The sequence below is a fragment of the Rutilus rutilus genome (genome assembly GCF_951802725.1).
Source record: "Rutilus rutilus genome assembly, chromosome: 22".
Taxonomy (NCBI): domain Eukaryota; kingdom Metazoa; phylum Chordata; class Actinopteri; order Cypriniformes; family Leuciscidae; genus Rutilus; species Rutilus rutilus.
The window spans coordinates 8,298,155-8,308,242 of NC_140227.1; the positions used below are offsets into that span (position 1 = coordinate 8,298,155).

A 10,088-nucleotide genomic window follows, 5' to 3' on the forward strand; every position below is an offset into this window, starting at 1 on the left:
TACTACAGGAACAGTAACCCTGGAGCTTTCTTTGCTGAAAGGCACATTAAATAGCTTACAACTCAATCCTTGACAAATCTGAAACTTTAAAAGGAGAGTGTTAGAGTTTTTGTCTCAGGACGCAAGTGCGAGAAGCAGGAGACTCAAGCAAAAGTTTCCATTTGATGTTAATGTAACCTCATTTATGAAATGTGTGATCTTGGATTGTGTGCCTCTCCATTCTTCCTCCAGACTCTGGGACCTTGGTTTCCAAATGAGATGCAACATTTGCTCTCATCAGAAAAGAGGACTTTGGTCCAGAGTCAACGCAGCCATCTACCAGGACATTTTCAGAGCACTTCATGCTTCCTTCATTTTCCAGGAGGATTTGCACCTGCCCACACTGCCAAAAGAACCAAAACCTGGTTCAATGACCATGGTATTACTGTGTAATTACCGTGTGATTTCATGTAATATTCTAATTTTCTGGGATTTTGATTTCGTGGGTTTCATAAGCTGTAAGCCATAATCATCAAAATTATAACAAATAAAGGCTTGAAATATCTCACTTTGCATGTAATGAATCTATATAATATATTAGTTTCGCCTGTTAAGTTGAATTCTTGAAATAAATCCACTTTTTGATGATATTCTAATTTTATGACCAGCACCTGTATACAGTATATATATATGCAAAAATATGAGCAAAAATCTAACCTTTCATTGAAGTAATAATTGAAATTGGGGGGTAAATCATATTATGAAATAAATGTTTTTTTCTCCAAAACACACTGGCCATAATTGTTGGCACCCCTAGAATTTTTTATGAGAAAAATATCTCTGAAGTATATTCCCATTAATATTTACCTTTTTTAGCACACCAGGGTGACTAGGAACATGAAATTGTCCAGCTATGACTTCTTGTTCCACAGGAGTTTATATATGAGGAAACACAAAGGCCAAATCCCCTTAATCATCCATCACAATGAGTAAAACCAAAGAATATAGTTCTGATGTGCAGCAAAAGATTGTTGAGCTTCACAAAATAAAAAGTGGCTGTAAGAAAATATCTAAAGAATTGAAAATCCCCATTTTGACCATCAGGGCAATAATTAAGAAGTTATAATCAACTAAAGATGTTACGAATCTGCCAGGAAGAGGATGTGTGTCTATATTGTTTTAATGGACGGTGAGGAGGAAAGTTTGAGTGGCCAAAGACTCTTCAAGGATCACAGATGGAGAATTGCAGAGATTAGTTGAGTCTTGGGGGTCAGAAAGCCTAAAAAAAAAATATCAAACAACATGTTGTTTGGGAGGGTTACAAGAAAAATCCTCCTCGCTCCTCCAAAAACAAACTCCTGCATATTCAGTTGTCAGACACAACTGGATCTTCAAAAGGGACCGGATTCTATGGTCAGATGAAACAAAAAAAAAGGGATTTTTGGCAGCAAACCCACCAGATGTGTTTGGTGCAAACAGTGATAAAAAGTACCCCATGCCTACGGTTAAATATACTGCTGGATCTTATATGTTGTGGGCCTATTTATTTGCTGGAGGTCCTGGACATCTTGTTCAGATACATGGTATTATGAATTCTAGCAAATACCAACAGATAAAAAATCAAAACCTGACAGCCTCTGCTAGAAATCTTATAATGGGCCGTGGTTGGATCATCCATCAGGACAACGGTCCAAAACAAACATCAAAATCAACACAAAAATGGGTAACTGAGCACAAAATGAAGCTTCTGCCATGACCGTCCCAGTTCCCTGACCTGATGAGTGGAGTGAACTGAAGAGAAGAAGCACCAACATGAACTTGTGAATCTGAAGGATCTGGAGAGATCCTGTATGGAGGAATCTGATCTCTGGTCAGTTATTCTACAAATTCATCAGACATTATAGAAGAAAACTCAGATCTGTTATATTGGAAAAAGGAGGTTGCAAAAAGTATTTAATAACAGGGTGCTAACAATTATGGCCAGCGTGTTTTGGAGAAAAACATTTATTTTATAATGTGATTTACCCCCACTTTCAATTATTTTACTTCAATGAAAGGTTCGATTTTTGTGTTTTTTTGTGTGTTTTTTTTTTATGAAAGATCAAAAGGATAAACAATGCAGATTTATTTTTTACAGCCATTTTTTATCATATTTATCAGGGGTGCCATCAATTTTGACCACCACTGTATATATATATATATATATATATATATATATATATAGATAGATAGATAGATAGATAGATAGATAGATAGATAGATAGATAGATAGATAGATAGATAGATAGATAGATATACACACTGCTCAAAAAAAATAAAGGGAACACTTAAACAACACAATGTAACTCCAAGTCAATCACACTTCTGTGAAATCAAACTGTCCACTTAGGAAGCAACACTGATTGACAATCAATTTCACATGCTGTTGTGCGAATGGAATAGACAATAGGTGGAAATTATAGGCAATTAGCAAGACACCCCAATAAAGGAGTGGTTCTGCAGGTGGTGACCACAGACCACTTCTCAGTTCCTATGCTTTCTGGCTGATGTTTTGGTCACTTTTGAATGCTGGCGGTGCTTTCACTCTAGTGGTAGCATGAGACGGAGTCTACAACCCACACTGAAAAAAATAAAACCTTGGATCAACTTAAAAAAATTGAAGTAATCAATCACACGAAATATTTGACATTGACTCAAAGTAAATAATTTAAATTAGATTAACCTGAAAAGTTTAAATCCATGCAACCACTTTTTAAAGGTTGATCCAAACTAATTATTTTAAGTTAAAACAAACTAATATGTATAGGTCCCAGTAAATTAATTATTTTAGGTTGTCTCAAATAAAAAAATAACAGTTGTCATTATTTGAAATGTATAATAAATCAAATTTAAAAAAATGCTTTTAATACATTTTTATCAATGACTACTCAGAACACTTTCCTTTAGAACACATTTATTTATTGTTCAATAAACTGACAACACTGAACATCGGTTTCAAATGTATGAAGATGAAGTCTGCTTCACACAAAAATACTTTGAGCCCACAAATTTGTTACATATTTCAAATCATCACTTGATGATATCTCATTAGTAGTAATATTAAATTAGGAAGGTTTGTCCTGACAGAACACATTAAATGTTATGACAGTATTGTATACCTGTTTCAAATGTATATGATGAACAGTCTCTTTTAGCTGAACACCAGAGACAAATCCTGAAACTGCTCCTCAGACAGTGAACAGTGGAACTCCTAAGACACTGACAGAGTTTCTGATACAGAGCTGTAAGCTCTACATTTAAATACAACTAATTTATATGTAATAGCTCAAACAAAACTCTGAGCCAAAAAAGTTGGTGGCGAGGCTGGTAGCCATCGAACTTGGGCCTACTGCCTACTCTGTGCTGTACAGCTGGGTGGTCAGTCTAGTGACTTTTGGGGTCATCTTTTTTCCATCAAGCTCCATCAGGACCTTTTGCACAAATTCAAAGGTGAACTGCAGCCTTTTCGGATATTTTAGGTTAAGTGTGCATGAGCCCAAAGACCATGGCAAAAGCAGTTGCAACCGATGGCAACTCGTACAGGACCTCTGTTCCTTCGATGACAATTTTAATGTCTTTGGGTGGATGGAGAGGATCCTCTTTCCCAGTGATAAAGATCGCCATGGTTGTCTGCTCCAGTTCTTCAACCTCATTTTCCTGCATAAAAAAAAAAAGAGAGAAAATAAGTACGTTATAGTTTCAGAAATCTCCCGATTTCATGTTAGATCATAATGTGCCAAGCTCTTATACACTCTAAACTTTCAAAACTTGAATAGGCGCAAATCAAACGAATCAAATGTTTATTACAAGGGGTGTGACTAGATTAAACAGGGTATCTGCACAATTGAATCAACTCCGCCCAGCTGATGCAACACCAGCGTACTGGAATGCTATCTAAAATCTGGAATGCAATCTAAAATCTGGAATGCTACCTAGCTCTGTTTGAGACTGAGCTGCAGTTTATCAGAGGTGCTGAAGTTAAAATGCGTTTGGATTTGTGGTGAGATTTCTGCCTGATCAAAAGTGTTTTCTCAAGGGCTGCACGATATTGGAAAAATACAGGAACAGGAATTCAATTGCTCTATTTGAAAATATTTTAGCATCCTAAAATGATTGGGGTGATTTTGAAGGGGAAAATGCATAGAAAATAAAAAATAAATAAAGCTGGAGAATTATTTTTATTCAGAAATATTTTTTTTAGTGCAAACCAGCCGTTCTTGAGACTGATTGTCTCATTAGTAACAAACTGTGTGTATCTAAGAACTCTTAAATCGGAGTAAAAGTAAATCGGTGGTGAAAGTAATAGTAACTAAATACTACTACTACAACAACAACATAGTAACGTAAAGAGTAACATAACTTGTAAAAAGTATTTTAATATTATTACTTTAAGGAGTTAAGTCATTTGCAAATGGATTCGTTTGGACGCACTTTTTTTGGACACTGTTTGGAAGACGGGAAAAAAAAGATCGTTTTGGTACGTCTGGACCAAGCACTAAGTGTTTACTGCTCAAAATTCAGTAATAATTCAGCATCAAAGATTTCTTATAAATAGTGTTAAAATGAGCTGAGTTTCACGTCACACCCCTATTTATTAAATATGGCAAGGAAAACCTAGACTATGACCATGTTAGTCTGTAGGTGTTAACTGTGTGAGCAAGTGAGAGAGATGCCCTTACCTGGTATTCTTTGATAAGGTGCTCAACAGGTTCGCCGAAGTAGATCATCAGAGATTTGAGGATGCATTCTCTTCTGATGCTGATGTGCACAGTCTGAGTAAGAACAGTTACTAAGAATTAAAATTAAACATAAAAAAAAAAAAAAAAAAAAACTATTCAGCCATGGATCCCACTGATACACAACTTATTCATAGATACCTCATCTAAAACCTGCAAGGTCCTGGTGGTCTTCTCTTTCACAACTCCTCCCTTGCTCCTGATGACCTCCAACAGTTTGGTGGAGTGCTTGTCCAACTGCGCTATAAACTTTGTCTCCAAGGGAACTGTTGTGATTCGCATGAACTCAGCATTGATCTAAAAAGTAGAGCATACAGAAATAAGTTTAGAAGTTTTTAAGATGGTGAACACAAAAGGGAATCACCAGCACAACCTTACTAAATTATCGCATACAACAAAAACAACTCATAAGTGAATCAACAGTTAGGTAGATCTAACCATTTTCAACTGTAAGCTATAAGACATTTGCTCGCATGGATTTAACTGGTCTTAGACAAAGTGCCATGCCTGTGAAACTACACTACAGGTCAACAATTAAGTGAGTAAATGAATGGGTGACTAATGTGTCTGAGGTGCTTTGCATCAGCTCTAAAAATACAGTAATATCGGCAAATAAACATTTTCTAGGCTCTTCGCGCCACACATTAAAAACGCTCAGCAGAACAAACGCATTTGAATTCACGAACATAACATTAGCTGTAACATTAACTAACTTACACGTGGTAACTTTAGCTAACATCAATGCCCCCACAAAATGCATTTAGAAATGATAGTTTGCATTTATTAGCCAGTTAGCTAGCGACCTGTGATAGCATTAAGTTACTCACCCACGACCAGAGGGCGGCTAACGTAACCTAAAACGTTATAGTTTGAATGAAGAATGCTAACGTTACTAAGTTAGTGCTATCTTATCATTTACATGCTATCAAGCGTGAGTGCTGAAAATACAGCCAGAGTCAAGGCCAGTCAGGTATACTTGGAAAAAAAAACGTTAACAGTAACGTTAGACAAAGATTATTGTTTTTACCTTGCTCGTCGTAGTTCTTCTGTGTCGCAGCCTGGCTGGAGGGGTCTGTTGAAGTGTACCGTACCGTCACGGCCGCCGCTCAACAGATTGTGTGTGTGTGTTCTTCGCAGACAGTTCAACTGTAACGGACGTTTTTTTTTTTTTTTTTTTTTTCAGGTCAGGTCAGAGAGCGGGATCTCCACCTTAACAAACGCGCATGTGCAAATCATGCTTAATCTAATAAAAATACTCTGATCAAATGAATAAATTCAGTTTAATGTCCCGCTGCCAATTTATATTGTATCCATGTAAAAAAAATGGATTCAACCATAAATATAAACTAAAACATTTACTTTAAATGAAAAAACTAATAATTTTAAGCTATTTCAACGAGAAAATACACATTAAACGAACAACAGCAATGTTAGACTTTTTTCAGTGCACACAAGTGGCTCAGGTAGTGCAGCTCATCCAGAATGGCACATCAATGCAAGCTGTGGCAAGAAGGTTTGCTGTGTCTGTCAGCGTAGTGTCCAGAGCATGGAGGCGCTACCAGGAGACAGGCCAGTACATCAGGAGACGTGGAGGAGGCCGTAGGAGGGCAACAACCCAGCAGCAGGACCGCTACCTCCGCCTTTGTGCAAGGAGGAGCAGGAGGAACACTGCCAGAGCCCTGCAAAATGACCTCCAGCAGGCCACAAATGTGCATGTGTCTGCTCAAACGGTCAGAAACAGACTCCATGAGGGTGGTATGAGGGCCCGACGTCCACAGGTGGGGTGTTGCTTCCTAAGTGGACAGTTTGATTTCACAGAAGTGTGATTGACTTGGAGTTACATTGTGTTGTTTAAGTGTTCCCTTTATTTTTTTGAGCAGTGTAGATATATAGATATAGATATAGATATATATTTTTTTATTTATTTTTTATCTCTGCGCAAGCTTTAAAAACGCAAACCTTTGAAAACGCTGACGGCGTGCACATGCGTATTACGTGTTTAGTCTATAGGTATGCGTGTTTTAATATATATGTGCGTGTAGGCGTTTCTTTTAAACGCCTTTCTTTACAAATTGACCTAAACAAATTACTTGCCTGGACTTAAAAATTTATAATACAGAATTATTTATCGCTTCCGAGTAGCCAAGTGAACCGGAACTATTTTGACAATGTTTTATCTGTACGGGGTAAAAGGAAGGATAAGGAGGCCTTCACAGGGGAGAGACTAGTTGACACTTCAGGTCTGTGTTGTCGTTGTGTCCAGGCGCAGGTCCTTCATCAGATCTGGATACGGCCTGGATCCGGCAGACTGCGGTAAACCTCGGGATAAACAGAGAGTCTAATATTAGTGTAGACACCATTCTTTTTATGATGTAACGAGTACATCAGGATTTATGGGGAGTGTTCCCGGTTCCGGCTGACCTAATCTATGCAGCCTAACATTGAATTATAGTGTTATGCTAGGTCAAGAGAATAAGGGAATATAAGAGAATCACCATTTAGTATCCTGAGCTTAGAGAAACCTCTGTCAGAGCCATAGCCATGAGCCATCGACATCAAGGCACAGCAGCACCTCAGTTCAAGTCCCAGCTAAAGGTACTTTCCTGCTCCTGTTCCCTTCTCGCCTATTCTGTTGTTTCCGTTTTCTCCTCCAACTCTCCTGTCCATTAAGGTGAAAAACCCAAATAACATAACATAGTAATAATCAAAAAGAGCAATAATCTGAAAAAGAGGGATAAATATCCCATGTTTCTCACAGCCTATTCTCAGCCTGGATCTCATATATCTGAGACACTTTTGATAGTAAAATGACCGATATTTGAGAATCACAGCTATGTTTCTTCCAGCACATTCTTAGTTTTGACTCTTTGTCTCTCTAGTATTTGTCATGTCTCATTTGAATCTATTTTAATTTCTCCTAAGGAATTTTCACAACTAAGTCTCCTGAGCTAAGGAAAAGCAACCACTGAGCAATACATTTTTCCACTGGGCCAGTTTTTGGCCTCTACCTTTTTTCACATGGAAATAAAATTATGGTGCACACACTTGTAGATGAACATTGCCTACTACTGCACTTTACACTGCAAACAAATCAACAATAGGGCAACAATATGTAACTGTTTGTAAAAGTGTAAAGTCCCAGTTAGTCTAGCACAGTACACAGAGCAAGTTTTTTTTTTTTTTTTTTTTTTTTTTTATAAATAAATAAATAGAACATAAATATAATAGAATAGTATGTGTTAGTATTAACAGGTCAAGTAAGATTAGTATGGAAGTATGCCATTCTGGTTCTGGCAACCAACCAGATGCCTGTAGAAGAAGAAATTAAAATATGACGTTGGAGATGGATAGGGCACACTTTACGTAAGCCAACAGATAACATCACCAGGCAAGCCCTAACATGGAACCCACAGGGCACACGGAAAAGAGGCAGACCAAGAAACACATGGCGCCAAGAACTGGACACAGAACTTAAGATCATGAAGATGACAAGGAAACAGCCCAGGACAGAGACTCTTGGAGATCCCTTATAGACGGCCTATGCCCCAGTAGTGGTGGAAGGCATTAGTGAAGTGAAGTATGCCATTCTGGCCTCAGCCTCTGAAACTCAGTAGGTGAGATTTTTTGGGTGTACGATTATGCCTGAAAAGACTCAAATATCACTCTTGCGTTTGGTCCATTATATTTAGAGTTAGGTTACCATGGAATTCTTGAAAACAGTTTGTTTCTGGCTGAATGCAGTCTTTCTCACAATATTTGCTGCACGCACATTAAGCATAATCGTCTGTCTACCTCATACAGCGCGTTCCCGAGCAGATTTCCATAGATTACACACTAAATTGCATTTTGGAAAGGAGCCACTGAAAGACATGCTGTTTTCATTGGCTGTCTCACACCCTTAAAGCTGGACAGCTCACTAGAGCCAACTGACAGTATACACTCAACTCATATGTAAAACAGACGCTGGAGCTGCGGCCGCTTAGGAAAAGTAAGCAGCCATGGGTTCCCCCTCTATGGTGGTTGGAAGAGCCAAAAAGGGTCTTAAATGCGGGATTTCACAAATTAAAAGGGTGCAGATTATTTGCAACTGTAGGAAGGAGTAATTTGAGGTTAAGCTTTACTTTAGACCAAAATTCACCTATAGAATAAAACCTGACTTACTCAGCTAATTTGAAAAGGATATATTGCTATGTTTCACCATATATTGAATTGAGCTTGTAAAAATTTCCCAGGGAGTCTGACAATAGATTGTAGCCAGGTATGTATACTCAGTCTTCTTTTCCTTGACCACCAATAAGTTTGGCTTATGACCAATGGCACGATAGACAACTTCTTCTCTGACAGCAAGACAAAACTGGACTACAGCAAAGTTGTTGACATACTTGCAAACTCATGAGAGGTGAAAAAAGGTTCAGTGTATTCTGAAGCTTACCAATTAATTAAGACCATAAAGTTTGTACACAGCAAGGAGAAATTGGACGTCATCTTTGTTAGCATAGGCATTTTTGCAAAAGTCAGCATAATATGGATTTAAAGTGCCCCTATTATGCTATTATGTCTCCTACAATACATTTTCCTGCATCTAAGGTCAAACATTTTCTCATAATATACATTGCATATCACCTCATTTCTCAAAGAGTCTGAAAGCACTTCATTCAAAGATTCAGTCTTTCTGGACCCTTCCTTTCCTTGAATCTATTGCTCTGATTGGTTTGTTGTGATTGGTCTAACGCTTACAGCGGGTTTACGTGATTTCACCAAGTAGAACATGTACCTGGATCATCATCCTTGTTGAACCTGGAACACAATTCCAAACAACCAATCAGATCTGAGGGACAAGTTTACAGTTAATATCAAGTTTAGGCTTACAACCAGGGTTAAGGTGCTTCTACATCAGTGTCATTCACCTATCGTTTCCCTCTGATTTTAGAGATAAGTTATGGGTACACTATGGGTACACTGTAAAAAATGATCGTGATTTTAATGGTAAAAGACTGTAAAAATGCTGCGATAAAAAAAAAAATATATATATATATATATGTTAATTGGTTAACAGAAAGTTATTGGTGGTTGTCAGTGTAGTACAAAGGTACAAAACAGATTTCAAGTTATAGTTGAGTATAGGTAAGTAACATTATATCAGTTAATGAAATAAGTTGTTTTTACTGTAAATTTAAGGTAAGTCTGCAAAACCTAAAATGTTGCTACCGTGTTATTTACGGTACATTTCTGGCAACCATAGCTGCCTTTTTTTTGTACTGCACATTTACCTGATTTATTATTATTTTTATTTTTTATTTTTTTACAGTGTAGGGTTAGGTTTAGGGGTAGGGA

General features: G+C 37.5%; 1 protein-coding gene across 1 annotated transcript; it reads right to left on the minus strand.

Annotated features, from left to right (window-relative positions):
• Positions 1–2,796: 2,796 nt before the first annotated feature.
• Positions 2,797–6,805, minus strand: LOC311282225 (uncharacterized protein). Its single transcript, XM_084395858.1, has 4 exons — positions 5,782–6,805; positions 4,896–5,051; positions 4,698–4,790; positions 2,797–3,675 (listed from the first exon to the last, which is right to left on the minus strand). The coding sequence occupies exons 2-4, from the start codon at positions 5,034–5,036 to the stop codon at positions 3,499–3,501; spliced, it is 411 nt and encodes a 136-aa protein (XP_084251984.1). The 5' UTR covers positions 5,037–5,051; positions 5,782–6,805; the 3' UTR covers positions 2,797–3,498.
• Positions 6,806–10,088: the final 3,283 nt, after the last annotated feature.

Bases quoted from the DNA above. Each gene is read 5' to 3' on its own strand.
- LOC311282225 (XM_084395858.1), bottom strand. From the start codon at position 5,036: ATGCGAATCACAACAGTTCCCTTGGAGACAAAGTTTATAGCGCAGTTG. The intron at 4,791-4,895 runs GTATCTATGAAT...GTTCTTACTCAG, and splicing joins CCTTGCAGGTTTTAGATGAG to ACTGTGCACATCAGCATCAG. The intron at 3,676-4,697 runs GTAAGGGCATCT...TTTTTTATGCAG, and splicing joins ACCTTATCAAAGAATACCAG to GAAAATGAGGTTGAAGAACT.